This window comes from Salvelinus fontinalis, unplaced genomic scaffold (assembly GCF_029448725.1).
Source record: "Salvelinus fontinalis isolate EN_2023a unplaced genomic scaffold, ASM2944872v1 scaffold_1107, whole genome shotgun sequence".
NCBI classification, from domain to species: Eukaryota; Metazoa; Chordata; class Actinopteri; order Salmoniformes; family Salmonidae; genus Salvelinus; species Salvelinus fontinalis.
This window is the reverse complement of record NW_026601316.1, coordinates 20,005-40,046: the sequence shown is the minus strand read 5'-3', so window position 1 is coordinate 40,046 and position 20,042 is coordinate 20,005. Positions and strand designations below refer to the sequence as shown.

The 20,042-nt window shown below is 47.0% G+C and overlaps 1 protein-coding gene and 1 long non-coding RNA gene across 2 annotated transcripts; one reads left to right on the top strand and one right to left on the bottom strand.

Moving 5' to 3' along the window:
- Window positions 1-4,040: 4,040 nt before the first annotated feature.
- On the bottom strand, window positions 4,041-9,599 carry LOC129848686 (actin, cytoplasmic 1-like). Its single transcript, XM_055915779.1, has 6 exons — window positions 9,494-9,599; window positions 8,113-8,237; window positions 7,545-7,784; window positions 5,494-5,932; window positions 5,203-5,384; window positions 4,041-4,819 (listed from the first exon to the last, which is right to left on the bottom strand). The coding sequence occupies exons 2-6, from the start codon at window positions 8,233-8,235 to the stop codon at window positions 4,676-4,678; spliced, it is 1,128 nt and encodes a 375-aa protein (XP_055771754.1). The 5' UTR covers window positions 8,236-8,237; window positions 9,494-9,599; the 3' UTR covers window positions 4,041-4,675.
- LOC129848687 (uncharacterized) lies at window positions 7,397-7,641 on the top strand. Its single transcript, XR_008758528.1, has 2 exons — window positions 7,397-7,455; window positions 7,493-7,641. It is a non-coding gene; the product is annotated as an uncharacterized LOC129848687 (long non-coding RNA).
- Window positions 9,600-20,042: the final 10,443 nt, after the last annotated feature.

Here is a 20,042-nt window from a genome sequence, read left to right as displayed (position 1 = left end):
TATCCGTGCCGTTATGACGTCATGACAGAACGGGCATCGCCAGTGACGCCCCGTCATTCAGGGCAGGTCCCTGTATTGAGCCCCACATTTGTTTTTTGGGGCTTGCCTGTTTTGGCATTAAAACGCGTCACATATCAGTTTGTAAACAACTTTTAAAAAATGTAAATAAAGCCACATACAAACATGGTCTCTTTCTTGTTTTCTTGAGTATGGCAGCTCCAAAATGCAGGTGTTTCAGCCTAGCTCAGTGCTTTCTGTGGTGGAGGGGTAGCCAGCAGAAAATATGAAGCGTTGCGCCATGATTGGCTCGTTGTTCTGTCACTCATGGGGACACTACGTCACCGCCAAGTCTAAGGGTAGAGCTCGAAAAAAATCAAGCCCCCTTGGGTGCTGCCATAGAGTTACATTAGAAGTGCCCATCCAAGAAGGCTCAAGGCCATTGGCCACAGATAAAATGACATCAAATCACGTTATATCTACAGTAGCTTTGATTGGACGTGATGCAGCCTGGATGATTTGAAGCATGGTGTGTGCCTCGTTCAAAACTACTGTTAACTCCGAACTGCAAACTCTGACTTTAGTGAGTTCAAGACAACTGTTAACTCCGAACTGCAAACTCTGAAAACTCTGACTTTAGTGAGTTCAAGACAACTGTTAACTCCGAACTGCAAACTCTGACTTTAGTGAGTTCAAGACAACTGTTAACTCCGAACCGCAAACTCTGACTTTAGTGAGTTCAAGACAACTGTTAACTCCGAACCGCAAACTCTGACTTTAGTGAGTTCAAGACAACTGTTAACTCCGAACCTCAAACTCTGACTTTAGTGAGTTCAAGACAACTGTTAACTCCGAACCGCAAACTCTGACTTTAGTGAGTTCAAGACAACTGTTAACTCCGAACCGCAAACTCTGACTTTAGTGAGTTCAAGACAACTGTTAACTCCGAACCGCAAACTCTGACTTTAGTGAGTTCAAGACAACTGTTAACTCCGAACCGCAAACTCTGACTTTAGTGAGTTCAAGACAACTGTTAACTCCGAACCGCAAACTCTGACTTTAGTGAGTTCAAGACAACTGTTAACTCCGAACCGCAAACTCTGACTTGAGTGAGTTCAAGACAACTGTTAACTCCGAACTGCAAACTCTGACTTTAGTGAGTTCAAGACAACTGTTAACTCCGAACTGCAAACTCTGACTTTAGTGAGTTCAAGACAACTGTTAACTCCGAACCGCAAACTCTGACTTTAGTGAGTTCAAGACAACTGTTAACTCCGAACCGCAAACTCTGACTTTAGTGAGTTCAAAACAACTGGGAACTCGGGGGGGGGAAAACGAGCTACGACGATGAAAATACGTTTTGAACTTTCATTCAACTCAGAATTGTAAATCCGTAACTCGGGCCTCTTTTCTAGAACGACGTCCTGAAGATCACTGACGTCGTCATGATTCAACCTTTTTGGAGCACCGCCACGCCACCTTCCTGTTCAAGTGACCACAAGGTGAGTCCAAAAATGTCTTGTCTGCTGCTGTATAAATGATGTAATATGCCAGGGAGATATGTATACTGTAGCTGAGAAAGTAATACTAAGTGTATGTTGTGTAGTAAGCTGTTAGTAACCCATGTGCCTCACCCTAATAATTTGGCCTGTTTTCACCTCTTATTAACTTAGCCTACTGTTCTGACTTGGTGGTGCACATGTGGCCTATAGCCTATTTATGAGAAATGTCATCTAATATTGTAAGAGCTTAAATCTTCTGCTTATACGCCCCCTTTATTTATCCTACGGTTCTGACTTGGTGTACAGGGAGAATACTGTAAGAACGGCCCATGTTTTGAATTCTGTCGCTGTACGTTTTCAAAAGTGCTCAACAAATAGTTATATTGACTACGTCCGTCCTAGCTCGCTCATTAATGTCTTAATCGAAATTACGTATTGCCTCTTCACCCTTGACCCAAATCTAACTGCCTGTAGCTCAGGACCTGAAGCAGGGATATGCATATTATTGATACCATTTGAAAGGAAACACTTTGAAGTTTGTGGAAATATTAAATTAATGTAGGAGAATATAACACATTAGATCTGGTAAAAGATAATACAAAGAAAAAAACACTTTTTTTTTTCATCATCTTTGAAATGCAAGAGAAAGGTCATGATGTACTATTCCAGCCCAGGTGCAATTTAGATGTTGGTCACTAGATGGCAGCAGTGTATGTGCAAAGTTTTATACTGCTCCAATGAACCATTGCATATCTGTTCAAAATGTTGTATCAAGACTGCCCAAACGTGTCTAATTTGTTTAGTAATAACTTTTCATGTTCGTAATTGTGCACTCTCAAACAATAGCGTGGTATTCTTTCACTGTAATAGCTACTGTAAATTGGACAGTGCAGTTAGGTTAACAAGAATTTAAGCTCTCTACCCATATCAGATATGTCTATGTCCTGGGAAATGTTGTTACTTACAACCTCATGCTAATCACGTTTGCTCAACCGTTCCACGGGGGACACAAACACACCGATCCTGTTTAAAGTGCACGGTGATGACACTCCTTACCAATAAATATCGAGGGTCTTATTCTGGTGACATGAGCGATGCTTGGTTGTCGTTTGACAAATAAAGATAACCTGTCTTTTTCCATCCATACTAATCTCATCATGTAGTCTATATATCTGCAAGCTGTTGGCTAGACAGCAAGTGCCAAGACTAGAGTGCGCACATTCGCTATGGTAACGCAACAGTAAAGTTGAATATGGAAACCCATTTAACTTGTATATTTTAGTTGGTACACGGGAATTCAATCTTAAAAAGGTATTTTTTTTATATGCATTGTCATCACGCACAGCCTTTTTCATCAGCAACATATTAATTTGGAAACATTTCCGGTAGGAAAAATGCACTTAATGTTTTTAGAATATTTGCATTTAAGGTTTCCATCCAATTGGCGATAGATTTCAGTGAATATTCTCAAATCTGCATTAATAAAATCTGGGCATTCTCAAACTGACTTGTTGCAGATAGAAATCAGTGCGTGATGAGTTAGTGTACATAGGTACAGTTTCATTAAAGTTGTCATGTACTTAAATACTCATCTTAAATTCAATTTAACTCCCAATAGTGGTCACAGAAACCGTCGCTTTAAATAGTGTGTCTAGTCTGGTTTTTGGTACATACGCGCTGGTCAACAGGTCGCAGACAGTGCGGGTAGGCTAGTCGATATGGAGATCACGGAAAAGAGCGAGAATGTCACCGAGACAAGTCAAGCATCGATCTTTAGATGTACCACAGAAAAACCGAAATGAAGAGCGACACCACGGCTATCTTTTACGCAGATCTGCAGTGGGGTTATGAAGAGACCGGAATGAATCAGTCAAATTGTGTCCTCAGACTCCGCCGCTACGGGTAGTACCAGGGTGTAGGAAACACCGATTAAATATAATGAAACGTTAATACCATCCAGCTACTGTCGCTGGCTCACAGGCACTCCTAATAGCGCCGCAAATTAAACCACAGTATAGTTCCTGGCGGTCTGATAACCCTTCTGCTGTCTGAACATTTGTTAGTGGGTTTTGGCCGTTAATCTTTAACCTGGATGTTGTGTATTAGTCTAACACTTAGATGGAAATGCACTTTCACCCTATGAAGTTAAATTATTTAATCTGTGGTCCAATAAACTGTTTCCCCTGAGTCAGTGGGGGGGGGGGGGGGGGGGGGGGGGGGGGGGGGGACCACAAGACATCGGGACCAACCCATTTAACAGAACGTCCCAGCTTGCGCTATGACCAAGCCTATAAATTAATACGGCCATTTTGCACTTCAAAATGGTCTTTAGATCAATAATGGCGCATAAGGATTTGCCATTTCTCATGCAGCCAAATAGATCCCATGTCATACAGCAGTTATACATCTAGCCTGGATACCAGTCTGTTAGTCAACGGTCCACCCCTCTAGTAATCCATGTCAAACGAAACAGACCTGGTATCCAGGCTAGGAAGTAACCAGCTCAACACATTGATGCAGGAAGACAAGAGAATACAACCATTTCAATAGACATGTGCACTTTATTGGTTTTGTATTGGTCAGTGTCCACAACAGGAGCCACCTGCCCCCCCCCCACCCAGAGAGAGAGGGGGGAACACCTTTAACTCTCATTAGAATGGTCAAACCTCCTCTCATAACAAAACAAACTGGACCATGTATCTATAAGACTGAAAATACAAAAAACAAAACTGTTTTTATATCAATAACATCATTTACATTAAGCTTTATTTCCCCCCTCCCTCCACACAGAGCCCAGAGTCAAGGTCCCAAATACAGCCCTATCCCCTAGGTAACGCACTAGATCCCTATGGGCCCTGGTCAATAGTGCACTAGGTAGGGGATAGGGTGGACAGATACACCTCCATAGAGGTCAATAAGGTGGCGGGAACATAAACATGAAGACTGTAACTGACAAGGACGTGTGGAGTCGTGAGCGTCAACATGGTCTGCCGTCAGACAACGACATCACATCCTGTCCATCCAGCCAAATAGGGAAGGCTCTCAGACAGACTGACAGCAGGAGAACACGCCAGTGGTGAGGCCGAGTCGGCGTGTCGAGCCAGAGTCTTGGTTGGAATGGGAAGGAGAGTCTTGGTTGGAATGGGAAGGAGAGAGAGTCTGTACGGGTCGGTGGTTTAGAAGCATTTACGGTGGACGATGGAGGGACCAGACTCGTCGTATTCCTGCTTGCTGATCCACATCTGCTGGAAGGTGGAGAGAGACGCCAGGATGGAGCCTCCGATCCAGACGGAGTATTTACGCTCTGGAGGGGCGATGATCTGGAGGAGAGACAGGAGGGGGGGGGGGGGGACATTAACACGAGTACAGACGTTCACACTGTCGTTCTAGCATCTGACCGCAACAGGTAACGCTGTCAACTACACCAGACAGGAGTAACGCTGCTAACTACAGGAGGAAGCAGACCATCTATCGCCACCCGGCACAGCCAGAAGAGGACTGGCCACCCCTCATAGCCTGGTTCCTCTCTAGGTTTCTTCCTAGGTTTTGGCCTTTCTAGGGAGTTTTTCCTAGCCACCGTGCTTCTACACCTGCATTGCTCGCTGTTTGGGGTTTTAGGCTGGGTTTCTGTACAGCACTTTGTGACATCAGCTGATGTAATTAGGGCTTTATAAATACATTTGATTTGTTAATTTATAGTCACCTTGATCTTCATGGTGGACGGGGCCAGAGAGGTGATCTCCTTCTGCATCCTGTCAGCGATGCCGGGGTACATGGTGGTTCCTCCGGACAGCACCGTGTTGGCGTACAGGTCCTTACGGATGTCCACGTCACACTTCATGATGGAGTTGAAGGTGGTCTCGTGGATGCCGCAAGACTCCATACCTGGAGAGAGAGGAGACAACATGGCCGTCACTACGGGGCATCGCAACACAAGATGGCTGCCAGACTGACACGGATCGGCTGTTCCAGAGAGGTTCGTTCAGAGACTCACCGAGGAAGGAAGGCTGGAAGAGGGCCTCTGGGCAGCGGAACCTCTCGTTGCCGATGGTGATGACCTGTCCGTCAGGCAGCTCGTAGCTCTTCTCCAGGGAGGAAGAGGAGGCGGCGGTGCCCATCTCCTGCTCAAAGTCCAGCGCCACGTAGCACAGCTTCTCCTTGATGTCGCGCACGATTTCCCTCTCGGCCGTGGTGGTGAAGCTGTAACCTCGCTCCGTCAGGATCTTCATCAGGTAGTCTGTGAGGTCGCGGCCGGCCAGATCCAGACGCAGGATGGCGTGGGGCAGAGCGTAGCCCTCGTAGATGGGCACCGTGTGGGTCACACCGTCACCGGAGTCCATGACGATACCGGTGGTACGGCCGGAGGCGTACAGGGACAACACGGCCTGGATGGCCACGTACATGGCAGGGGTGTTGAAGGTCTCAAACATGATCTGGGGAGAGAGAAGGGGGATGTGAGTCACGGTGCTGGAGGACTACAGTCTACAGTAGATGAGTAAAACACCATGCTGTCCAGTGAGTCAGAGGGAAACGATCGATACATTAGTGGAGAAACACAGCAATATTAGAACTGTTGCTGTCCTACATAATGTAACTTCAATATAAACCACTACAGCTCATTCACAGCACTGTCCGAGGTCATCAATATTAGTACTGTTCCTGTCCTACAGGTTAGTCTAGTCAGTCCTAGATCATTAGATCACTGTCCTACAGGTTAGTCTAGTCAGTCCTAGATCATTAGATCACTATCCTACAGGTTAGTCTAGTCAGTCCTAGATCATTAAATCACTGTCCTACAGGTTAGTCTAGTCAGTCCTAGATCATTACTGTCCTACAGGTTAGTCTAGTCAGTCCTAGATCATTAAATCACTGTCCTACAGGTTAGTCTAGTCAGTCCTAGATCATTAGATCACTGTCCTACAGGTTAGTCTAGTCAGTCCTAGATCATTAAATCACTGTCCTACAGGTTAGTCTAGTCAGTCCTAGAGCATTACTGTCCTACAGGTTAGTCTAGTCAGTCCTAGATCATTACTGTCCTACAGGTTAGTCTAGTCAGTCCTAGATCATTAGATCACTGTCCTACAGGTTAGTCTAGTCAGTCCTAGAGCATTAAATCACTGTCCTACAGGTTAGTCTAGTCAGTCCTAGATCATTACTGTCCTACAGGTTAGTCTAGTCAGTCCTAGATCATTAAATCACTGTCCTACAGGTTAGTCTAGTCAGTCCTAGATCATTAGATCACTGTCCTACAGGTTAGTCTAGTCAGTCCTAGATCATTAAATCACTGTCCTACAGGTTAGTCTAGTCAGTCCTAGAGCATTACTGTCCTACAGGTTAGTCTAGTCAGTCCTAGATCATTACTGTCCTACAGGTTAGTCTAGTCAGTCCTAGATCATTAGATCACTGTCCTACAGGTTAGTCTAGTCAGTCCTAGAGCATTAAATCACTGTCCTACAGGTTAGTCTAGTCAGTCCTAGATCATTAGATCACTGTCCTACAGGTTAGTCTAGTCAGTCCTAGATCATTAGATCACTGTCCTACAGGTTAGTCTAGTCAGTCCTAGATCATTACTGTCCTACAGGTTAGTCTAGTCAGTCCTAGATCATTACTGTCCTACAGGTTAGTCTAGTCAGTCCTAGATCACTGTCCTACAGGTTAGTCTAGTCAGTCCTAGATCATTAGATCACTGTCCTACAGGTTAGTCTAGTCAGTCCTAGATCATTACTGTCCTACAGGTTAGTCTAGTCAGTCCTAGATCATTACTGTCCTACAGGTTAGCCTAGTCCTAGCTAGCAGCCAGCAGGATGCAGAGAGGCAGAACAGACTGACAGGAGACCTTTAGCTTCCAGAGGGGTGACAGATCAGCGGTAAGGACAGAGGGCCTGGAGGAGAGGAAGAGAGGAGAGGGCAGAACTGTACAGTGAAGGTAGAGGAAGAAGAAGGCAGAACTGTAAAGGTAGAGGAAGAAGAGAGGGCAGAACTGAACAGTAAAGGTAGAGGAGGAAGAGGGCAGAACTGTAAAGGTAGAGGAGGAGAGTGACGTACCTGGGTCATCTTCTCCCTGTTGGCCTTGGGGTTGAGGGGGGCCTCTGTGAGCAGGACGGGGTGCTCCTCTGGAGCCACTCTCAGCTCGTTGTAGAAGGTGTGATGCCAGATCTTCTCCATGTCGTCCCAGTTGGTGACGATGCCGTGCTCGATGGGGTACTTCAGAGTCAGGATACCCCTCTTGCTCTGAGCCTCATCTCCCACGTAGCTGTCCTTCTGGCCCATGCCAACCATCACTCCCTGCAGACAGATACAGGTCAGTGACAATGTACTCAATGGAATGTTAAGGCTAATTTACACTATTAATGATGTTGATTAGACTTAACAGGTCAGTTCCAATGATGTTGCATAGCAACACAGAACATACAGAATATTACACTATGTCATTTAGTAAGTACCCTTTACTAGTGTACTACACCACAAAACAGTCAGTGTAATGTTGACTAGAGACAAAGTCAAATGGCTACAAAACATTAAAGTCCCAATAGCAATGTAACAGTATCAACATTCAGTTTAGCAGATAGTGATATTTCAGTAATTAGATGACAGACGAGGAGTTAATTATTACCTGATGTCTGGGGCGACCCACGATGGACGGGAACACCGCCCGAGGAGCATCATCTCCGGCGAACCCGGCCTTGCACATACCGGAGCCGTTATCAACGACCAGGGCGGCGATTTCATCTTCCATTTCTGCACCGGGAAGAATAAAAACACAAGGAATGAGACTAACGTCTTTACCGGGTGCGCTGCCGGTCACTATTGACCCAGTGTACTATCAGTGAACGGCCACTAGGTGGCGCTGAACAGCAACAATCCAGACCGTTCAGTCACTCAGCGTTTCCACAACCAGTCCATTTGCTTTACCGTAAAAATTCATTAATACAATTGGCTTGGGGCTTAATTCAAGGTTAGACGTGTAGTCAGGTTATAAAATAGAGAAGTCGTAGAAACAGGCGTAGTAGATGACTGTGCCACCTAGTAAACCCCAGACAGCGCCGCCAGACAAAAGGCTGGCTGTATTCGGCCGAGGCATCACCATATAAGGAAATAGTTGGAGCGCCCCCTGACATGTGTTAGTCTGTGACACAGACACTCCCTGGACCGGGATAAACAGCCAGACAGTAACCCAGGACAAGTCAGTTATCCTGAATATAGTTTAGAAAGGAGCTGCCACTCCCTGGACCGGGATAAACACCCAGACTAACCAAGGCGAGGTCACAGTTTCACATCTATCCTTGAAATAGTTTGAAAAGGAGCGTCTTCCGTGCTATCAGATTACACTAATGTCTACATGTTAAAGCTTGTAACTTGGGCTGGGTGTGGAATGTTACCTATTAAAAACAGTGACACATTGACCACATAAAGCACTGACTCATCTGTTGAGCAAAACAGTCATAAAATATTTGACAAGTTACGCAACCTACCGTCATTAAAACATAGGAAGTCATTTCCCTAACTTTAACAGCCTGATTAATGCTATTGGAATTTGCCAGACATCCTATAACCACTCAGAGCGAGTTTCCCAAAATGGAGTTTGACCGTAAACAAACTCCGATGTAAAATGTTTTGTACATCCGGTAACAGTCATTTGAACTGTTGACGCCCGTCATGCTAACGATTTAATTTATCCTACTGTCAATGTCAACGATAAGACACCGGTTGGCACACCCACTCGGAGATGTTAATTAACTAGATAAATCAACTAGTTACCTACATTTAAAATGACCAGAAAGCACATTTAAACCTGTGTAAACTCTGACCAACGATAACTAGCTGCCCAGGGAAAACACCGTACACCAATAACGTTATGAGCATTCTGAAAACGAGTTGGCCAGATAACTATCTTAACATCAAATTGCCCCCAACTACAAATTATTAACTTCGACACAAATATAATAATGACAGATGAACTTTTTAAAAAAATCACACAATATTCCATCTCTTACCTGTGTTTTAGTGGGGACGAGTTACCGGCGTTAAGAGAAACTGGCTGTATACTCCTTTCCCTGCGCAGTGACAAACGTACTGATTAAAGCGTTGCCAAGGCTCCGGGTTTTATATCCGCATTCACCGCAACCCCCCTGTCCATATAAGGCGAACTTTCTGCAGCGCGGCTCCTGATTGGTCGAGGGCGTATCCACTTGGCTTGTCGCATTGAGCCACACCGGGCCTCTGCATTGACAGCCCTTGTTATAAGGGGCTAATAAAGTGTAGGCACTAATATAAGGTTAACTACTATACACACAATATAACGTCCTAGCTAACATAACAAGTTCATTGATTAGGATAGGTGTCATCCTATTCAATGATTGGCATAATATATGTATTATCGATAGTTTCTGTCATGGCCACTGTGATTATGGTATAAACTAAGACGATAGTGTTGTGTTAGATATCTAACGTAGAGAGGGATCTTCCTTTGAAATGTAAGTAGGTTTGTATTGGTAGCCTACTTAAAGATTCGACGTTACAGCAACAAGGTAACTATAGTCAGGTCGTGATGGGGGGGACGGCAATGCAAGGCCCAGCTAAGATGTGAGGAATGGTGTTGGTGTAATTTGAGTAAGTGTAAATTTTTGTGTTGTATATACGGACATTCCAGAGGCCAGGGTCATTAGGCCCCGCTGCCCGCTAGCCTGATAATTAGTTTAACTATGTTATATACAGATCTCACATCCCCCACCAGACTGAGACAACACACATCCCCCACCAGAAATACTGGTCCTACACAGGTCTGCCTAGAGAAGAGTAGAGTAGCTGGCTAAAAGGCACAAACAGATCTGTTGACCATATTGATATCAAACAGACAGTGGGACTCATGTAGTCCTGTAGTAGGGGTAGGCCTAGGGGTAGGCCTTACCGGGGTAGGCCTGTTACAATCGCCTCCCCCAAAAAGAGTGAACCCTTATTGGAGCCGTGGTCAACAGGTCTGCCTGCGCTGCTGGGAGGACCGGGATGGAGACCCACGAAGGGTGCTACTCTGTCGTTGTTCACTAAAATCATTACAGTACAGTATGGTAGGATGAGGTCAGGGGTCAGAGGTCAGAGGTTAATAAATCATTACAGTACAGGTAGAGGGCTTATGGTTGGATGTGGTCAGGGGTCAGAGGTTAATAAATCATTACAGTACAGGTCCCACCATGAGTACAGAGGGATTATGGTATAAACTAAGACGATAGTGTTGTGTTAGATATCTAACGTAGAGAGGGATCTTCCTTTGAAATGTAAGTAGGTTTGTATTGGTAGCCTACTTAAAGATTCGACGTTACAGCAACAAGGTAACTATAGTCAGGTCGTGATGGGGGGGACGGCAATGCAAGGCCCAGCTAAGATGTGAGGAATGGTGTTGGTGTAATTTGAGTAAGTGTAAATTTTTGTGTTGTATATACGGACATTCCAGAGGCCAGGGTCATTAGGCCCCGCTGCCCGCTAGCCTGATAATTAGTTTAACTATGTTATATACAGATCTCACATCCCCCACCAGACTGAGACAACACACATCCCCCACCAGAAATACTGGTCCTACACAGGTCTGCCTAGAGAAGAGTAGAGTAGCTGGCTAAAAGGCACAAACAGATCTGTTGACCATATTGATATCAAACAGACAGTGGGACTCATGTAGTCCTGTAGTAGGGGTAGGCCTAGGGGTAGGCCTTACCGGGGTAGGCCTGTTACAATCGCCTCCCCCAAAAAGAGTGAACCCTTATTGGAGCCGTGGTCAACAGGTCTGCCTGCGCTGCTGGGAGGACCGGGATGGAGACCCACGAAGGGTGCTACTCTGTCGTTGTTCACTAAAATCATTACAGTACAGTATGGTAGGATGAGGTCAGGGGTCAGAGGTCAGAGGTTAATAAATCATTACAGTACAGGTAGAGGGCTTATGGTTGGATGTGGTCAGGGGTCAGAGGTTAATAAATCATTACAGTACAGGTCCCACCATGAGTACAGAGGGATTATGGTAGGATGAGGTCAGGGGTCAGAGGTTAATAAATCATTACAGTACAGGTCCCACCATGAGTACAGAGGGCTTATGATAGGATGAGGTCAGGGGTCAGAGGTCAGAGGTTAATAAATCATTACAGTACAGGTCCCACCATGAGTACAGAGGGATTATGGTAGGATGAGGTCAGGGGTCAGAGGTTAATAAATCATTACAGTACAGGTCCCACCATGAGTACAGAGGGCTTATGGTAGGATGAGGTCAGAGGTCAGAGGTTAATAAATCATTACAGTACAGGTCCCACCATGAGTAGAGAGGGCTTATGGTAGGATGAGGTCAGGGGTCAGAGGTCAGAGGTTAATAAATCATTACAGTACAGGTCCCACCATGAGTACAGAGGGCTTATGGTAGGATGAGGTCAGGGGTCAGAGGTTAATAAATCATTACAGTACAGGTCCCACCATGAGTACAGAGGGCTTATGGTAGGATGAGGTCAGGGGTCAGAGGTTAATAAATCATTACAGTACAGGTCCCACCATGAGTACAGAGGGCTTATGGTAGGATGAGGTCAGGGGTCAGAGGTTAATAAATCATTACAGTACAGGTCCCACCATGAGTACAGAGGGCTTATGGTAGGATGAGGTCAGGGGTCAGAGGTTAATAAATCATTACAGTACTGGTCCCACCATGAGTACAGAGGGCTTATGGTAGGATGAGGTCAGGGGTCAGAGGTCAGAGGTTAATAAATCATTACAGTACAGGTCCCACCATGAGTACAGAGGGATTATGGTAGGATGAGGTCAGAGGTCAGAGGTTAATAAAACATTACAGTACAGGTCCCACCATGAGTACAGAGGGATTATGGTAGGATGAGGTCAGAGGTCAGAGGTTAATAAATCATTACAGTACAGGTCCCACCATGAGTACAGAGGGCTTATGGTAGGATGAGGTCAGGGGTCAGAGGTTAATAAATCATTACAGTACTGGTCCCACCATGAGTACAGAGGGCTTATGGTAGGATGAGGTCAGGGGTCAGAGGTTAATAAATCATTACAGTACTGGTCCCACCATGAGTACAGAGGGCTTATGGTAGGATGAGGTCAGGGGTCAGAGGTCAGAGGTTAATAAATCATTACAGTACAAGTCCCACCATGAGTACAGAGGGCTTATGGTTGGATGTGGTCAGGGGTCAGAGGTTAATAAATCATTACAGTACTGGTCCCACCATGAGTACAGAGGGCTTATGGTAGGATGAGGTCAGGGGTCAGGGGTCAGAGGTTAATAAATCATTACAGTACTGGTCCCACCATGAGTACAGAGGGCTTATGGTAGGATGAGGTCAGGGGTCAGAGGTTAATAAATCATTACAGTACAGGTCCCACCATGAGTACAGAGGGCTTATGGTAGGATGAGGTCAGGGGTCAGAGGTTAATAAATCATTACAGTACAGGTCCCACCATGAGTACAGAGGGCTTATGGTAGGATGAGGTCAGGGGTCAGAGGTTAATAAATCATTACAGTACAGGTCCCACCATGAGTACAGAGGGCTTATGGTAGGATGAGGTCAGAGGTCAGAGGTTAATAAATCATTACAGTACAGGTCCCACCATGAGTACAGAGGGCTTATGGTAGGATGAGGTCAGGGGTCAGAGGTTAATAAATCATTACAGTACAGGTCCCACCATGAGTAGAGAGGGCTTATGGTAGGATGAGGTCAGAGGTCAGAGGTTAATAAATCATTACAGTACAGGTCCCACCATGAGTACAGAGGGCTTATGGTAGGATGAAGTCAGGGGTCAGAGGTTAATAAATCATTACAGTACAGGTCCCACCATGAGTACAGAGGGCTTATGGTAGGATGAGGTCAGGGGTCAGAGGTTAATAAATCATTACAGTACAGGTCCCACCATGAGTACAGAGGGCTTATGGTAGGATGAGGTCAGGGGTCAGAGGTTAATAAATCATTACAGTACAGGTCCCACCATGAGTACAGAGGGCTTATGGTAGGATGAGGTCAGGGGTCAGAGGTTAATAAATCATTACAGTACAGGTCCCACCATGAGTACAGAGGGCTTATGGTAGGATGAGGTCAGGGGTCAGAGGTTAATAAATCATTACAGTACAGGTCCCACCATGAGTACAGAGGGCTTATGGTAGGATGAGGTCAGGGGTCAGAGGTTAATAAATCATTACAGTACAGGTCCCACCATGAGTACAGAGGGCTTATGGTAGGATGAGGTCAGGGGTCAGAGGTCAGAGGTTAATAAATCATTACAGTACTGGTCCCACCATGAGTACAGAGGGCTTATGGTAGGATGAGGTCAGGGGTCAGAGGTCAGAGGTTAATAAATCATTACAGTACAGGTCCCACCATGAGTAGAGAGGGCTTATGGTAGGATGAGGTCAGAGGTCAGAGGTTAATAAATCATTACAGTACAGGTCCCACCATGAGTACAGAGGGCTTATGGTAGGATGAGGTCAGGGGTCAGAGGTTAATAAATCATTACAGTACAGGTCCCACCATGAGTACAGAGGGCTTATGGTAGGATGAGGTCAGGGGTCAGAGGTTAATAAATCATTACAGTACAGGTCCCACCATGAGTACAGAGGGCTTATGGTAGGATGAGGTCAGGGGTCAGAGGTTAATAAATCATTACAGTACTGGTCCCACCATGAGTACAGAGGGCTTATGGTAGGATGAGGTCAGGGGTCAGAGGTCAGAGGTTAATAAATCATTACAGTACTGGTCCCACCATGAGTACAGAGGGCTTATGGTAGGATGAGGTCAGGGGTCAGAGGTTAATAAATCATTACAGTACTGGTCCCACCATGAGTACATCCACACCACATACCATCCTGTCTGACACATCCACAACACACACCATCCTGTCTGACACATCCACACCACACACCATCCTGTCTGACACATCCACACCACATACCATCCTGTCTGACACAACCACACCACATACCATCCTGTCTGACACATCCATACCACATACCATCCTGTCTGACACATCCACACCACATACCATCCTGTCTGACACATCCATACCACACACCATCCTGTCTGACACATCCACACCACATACCATCCTGTCTGACACATCCACATCCATACCATCCTGTCTGACACATCCACACCACATACCATCCTGTCTGACACATCCACACCACATACCATCCTGTCTGACACATCCATACCACACACCATCCTGTCTGACACATCCACACCACATACCATCCTGTCTGACACATCCACACCACATACCATCCTGTCTGACACATCCATACCACACACCATCCTGTCTGACACATCCACACCACATACCATCCTGTCTGACACATCCACACCACACACCATCCTGTCTGACACATCCACACCACACACCATCCTGTCTGACACATCCACACCACATACCATCCTGTCTGACACATCCACACCACACACCATCCTGTCTGACACATCCACACCACACACCATCCTGTCTGACACATCCACACCACACACCATCCTGTCTGACACATCCACACCACACACCATCCTGTCTGACACATCCACACCACACACCATCCTGTCTGACACATCCACACCACATACCATCCTGTCTGACACATCCACACCATCCTGTCTGACACATCCACACCATCCTGTCTGACACATCCACACCATCCTGTCTGACACATCCACACCATCCTGTCTGACACATCCATACCACACACCATACTGTCTGACACATCCACACCACATACCATCCTGTATGACACATCCACACCATCCTGTCTGACACATCCACACCATCCTGTCTGACACATCCACACCATCCTGTCTGACACATCCATACCATCCTGTCTGACACATCCACACCACATACCATCCTGTCTGACACATCCATACCACATACCATCCTGTCTGACACATCCACACCATCCTGTCTGACACATCCACACCATCCTGTCTGACACATCCACACCATCCTGTCTGACACATCCACACCACATACCATCCTATCTGACACATCCACACCACATACCATCCTGTCTGACACATCCACACCACATACCATCCTGTCTGACACATCCATACCACATACCATCCTGTCTGACACATCCACACCACATACCATCCTGTCTGACACATCCATACCACACACCATCCTGTCTGACACATCCACACCACACACCATCCTGTCTGACACATCCACACCATCCTGTCTGACACATCCACACCACATACCATCCTATCTGACACATCCACACCACATACCATCCTGTCTGACACATCCACACCACATACCATCCTGTCTGACACATCCACACCACATACCATCCTGTCTGACACATCCACACCACATACCATCCTGTCTGACACATCCATACCACACACCATCCTGTCTGACACATCCACACCATTCTGTCTGACACATCCATACCACATACCATCCTGTCTGACACACCACATACCATCCTGTCTGACACATCCACACCACATACCATCCTGTCTGACACATCCATACCACACACCATCCTGTCTGACACATCCATACCACATACCATCCTGTCTGACACATCCATTCCACATACTATCCTGTCTGACACATCCACACCACATACCATCCTGTCTGACACATCCATACCACATACCATCCTGTCTGACACATCCACACCACATACCATCCTGTCTGACACATCCACACCACATACCATCCTGTCTGACACATCCACACCACACACCATCCTGTCTGACACATCCACACCACATACCATCCTGTCTGACACATACACACCACATACCATCCTGTCTGACACATCCACACCACATACCATCCTGTCTGACACATCCACACCACATACCATCCTGTCTGACACATCCTGTCTGACACATCCACACCACACACCATCCTGTCTGACACATCCACACCACATACCATCCTGTCTGACACATCCATACCACACACCATCCTGTCTGACACATCCACACCATCCTGTCTGACACATCCACACCACACACCATCCTGTCTGACACATCCACACCACACACCATCCTGTCTGACACATCCACACCACACACCATCCTGTCTGACACATCCACACCACACACCATCCTGTCTGACACATCCACACCACACACCATCCTGTCTGACACATCCACACCACACACCATCCTGTCTGACACATCCACACCACATACCATCCTGTCTGACACATCCACACCACACTGCATCCTGTCTGACACACCCACACCACATACCATCCTGTCTGACACATCCATACCACATACCATCCTGTCTGACACATCCACACCACATACCATCCTGTCTGACACATCCACACCACATACCATCCTGTCTTACACATCCACACCACACACCATCCTGCCTGACACATCCACACCACACACCATCCTGTCTGACACATCCACACCACATACCATCCTGTCTGACACATCCACACCACACACCATCCTGTCTGACACATCCACACCACATACCATCCTGTCTGACACATCCATACCACACACCATCCTGTCTGACACATCCACACCATCCTGTCTGACACATCCACACCACACACCATCCTGTCTGACACATCCACACCACACACCATCCTGTCTGACACATCCACACCACACACCATCCTGTCTGACACATCCACACCACATACCATCCTGTCTGACACATCCACACCACACACCATCCTGTCTGACACATCCACACCACACACCATCCTGTCTGACACATCCATACCACATACCATCCTGTCTGACACATCCACACCACACACCATCCTGTCTGACACATCCACACCACATACCATCCTGTCTGACACATCCATACCACATACCATCCTGTCTGACACATCCACACCACATACCATCCTGTCTGACACATCCACACCACATACCATCCTGTCTTACACATCCACACCACACACCATCCTGCCTGACACATCCACACCACACACCATCCTGTCTGACACATCCACACCACATACCATCCTGTCTGACACATCCATACCACATACCATCCTGTCTGACACATCCACACCACATACCATCCTGTCTGACATATCCACACCACATACCATCCTGTCTGACACATCCACACCATCCTGTCTGACACATCCACACCACACACCATCCTGTCTGACACATCCACACCACACACCATCCTGTCTGACACATCCACACCACATACCATCCTGTCTGACACATCCATACCACATACCATACTGTCTGACACATCCACACCACATACCATCCTGTCTGACACATCCATACCACATACCATCCTGTCTGACACATCCACACCACATACCATCCTGTCTGACACATCCACACCACATACCATCCTGTCTGACACATCCACACCACACACCATCCTGTCTGACACGCATCCACACCACATACCATCCTGTCTGACACATCCATACCACACACCATCCTGTCTGACACATCCATACCACATACCATCCTGTCTGACACATCCACACCACACACCACCCTGTCTGACACATCTTATATCACTGTGGTGTGTGTGTGTGTGTGCTTGCTCTCTGGGCTATGCCTCTCAAACACAGCCCTGGTTGTCATGGTGATGTAGAGAGGTGTGAGCTGTACCTGTGGATCCTGTCTGTGTGACTCACCTGGGGTACAGGTACAGTCAGCATGGATCTATCTGGTCATACAGGTCTCCTGATTCTACCTGGATTGGAGAGGTTTCCATTAAAGAACACCCTCTGTGTTCTGTTAGACAGGTAACTCTTTATCCACATTATAGCAGGGGGTGTAAAGCCACAAAACTGGACCCTCACTACTCCACTGGTACCAAACTGGACCCTCACTACTCCACTGGTACCAAACTGGTACCCTGGACCCTCACTACTCCACTGGTACCAAACTGGACCCTCACTACTCCACTGGTACCAAACTGGTACCCTGGACCCTCACTACTCCACTGGTACCAAACTGGACCCTCACTACTCCACTGGTACCAAACTGGTACCCTGGACCCTCACTACTCCACTGGTACCAAACTGGTACCCTGGACCCTCACTACTCCACTGATACCAAACTGGTACCCTCACTACTCCACTGATACCAAACTGGACCCTCACTTCTCCACTGGTACCAAACTGGACCCTCACTACTCCACTGATACCAAACTGGACCCTCACTACTCCACTGGTACCAAACTGGTACCCTGGACCCTCACTACTCCACTGATACCAAACTGGTACCCTGGACCCTCACTACTCCACTGATACCAAACTGGACCCTCACTACTCCACTGGTACCAAACTGGACCCTCACTACTCCACTGATAGCAAACTGGACCCTCACTTCTCCACTGATGCCAAACTGGTACCCTGGACCCTCACTACTCCACTGATAGCAAACTGGACCCTCACTACTCCACTGATAGCAAACTGGACCCTCACTACTCCACTGATAGCAAACTGGACCCTGGACCCTCACTACTCCACTGATAGCAAACTGGACCCTCACTACTCCACTGATAGCAAACTGGACCCTGGACCCTCACTTCTCCACTGATGCCAAACTGGTACCCTGGACCCTCACTACTCCACTGATAGCAAACTGGACCCTCACTACTCCACTGATAGCAAACTGGACCCTCACTACTCCACTGATAGCAAACTGGACCCTGGACCCTCACTACTCCACTGGTACCAAACTGGTACCCTGGACCCTCACTACTCCACTGATACCAAACTGGTACCCTGGACCCTCACTACTCCACTGATAGCAAACTGGACCCTCACTACTCCACTGATACCAAACTGGTACCCTGGACCCTCACTACTCCACTGATACCAAACTGGTACCCTGGACCCTCACTACTCCACTGATACCAAACTGGTACCCTGGACCCTCACTACTCCACTGATACCAAACTGGTACCCTGGACCCTCACTACTCCACTGATACCAAACTGGTACCCTGGACCCTCACTACTCCACTGATACCAAACTGGACCCTCACTACTCCACTGGTACCAAACTGGTACCCTGGACCCTCACTACTCCACTGATACCAAACTGGACCCTCACTACTCCACTGATACCAAACTGGTACCCTGGACCCTCACTACTCCACTGGTACCAAACTGGTACCCTGGACCCTCACTACTCCACTGATACCAAACTGGACCCTGGACCCTCCACTGATACCAAACTTAAACACCTGACTCCCTGTTCTCTACCTGTGACTGCCCGCTGCAGTAGGCCTATATATGGGGTTTACAACATTCATCAATCAAAGTCCTGATTGTGACTCAGTCTTCCCCTACTCTAGTAAAACATACAGAGATAGAGAGAGAGAGAGAGAGAGAGAGAGAGAGAGAGAGAGAGAGAGAGAGAGAGAGAGAGAGAGAGAGAGAGAGAGAGAGAGAGAGAGAGAGAGAGAGAGAGAGAGAGAGACAGAGAGAGAGAGAGAGAGAGAGAGAGAGACAGAGAGAGAGAGAGATAGCGAGAGAGAGAGACAGAGAGAGAGAGACAGAGAGAGAGAGAGACAGAGACAGAGACAGAGAGAC

What these genes read in the sequence shown, in the direction of transcription:
- LOC129848686 (XM_055915779.1), bottom strand. Translation starts at nt 8,235, where the DNA reads ATGGAAGATGAAATCGCCGCCCTGGTCGTTGATAACGGCTCCGGTATG. An exon ending in ACAGGGAGAAGATGACCCAG is followed by an intron (nt 5,933 to 7,544) that starts GTACGTCACTCT and finishes CTCTCTCCCCAG; the next exon opens with ATCATGTTTGAGACCTTCAA. An exon ending in CGTCCACCATGAAGATCAAG is followed by an intron (nt 4,820 to 5,202) that starts GTGACTATAAAT and finishes TCTCTCCTCCAG; the next exon opens with ATCATCGCCCCTCCAGAGCG.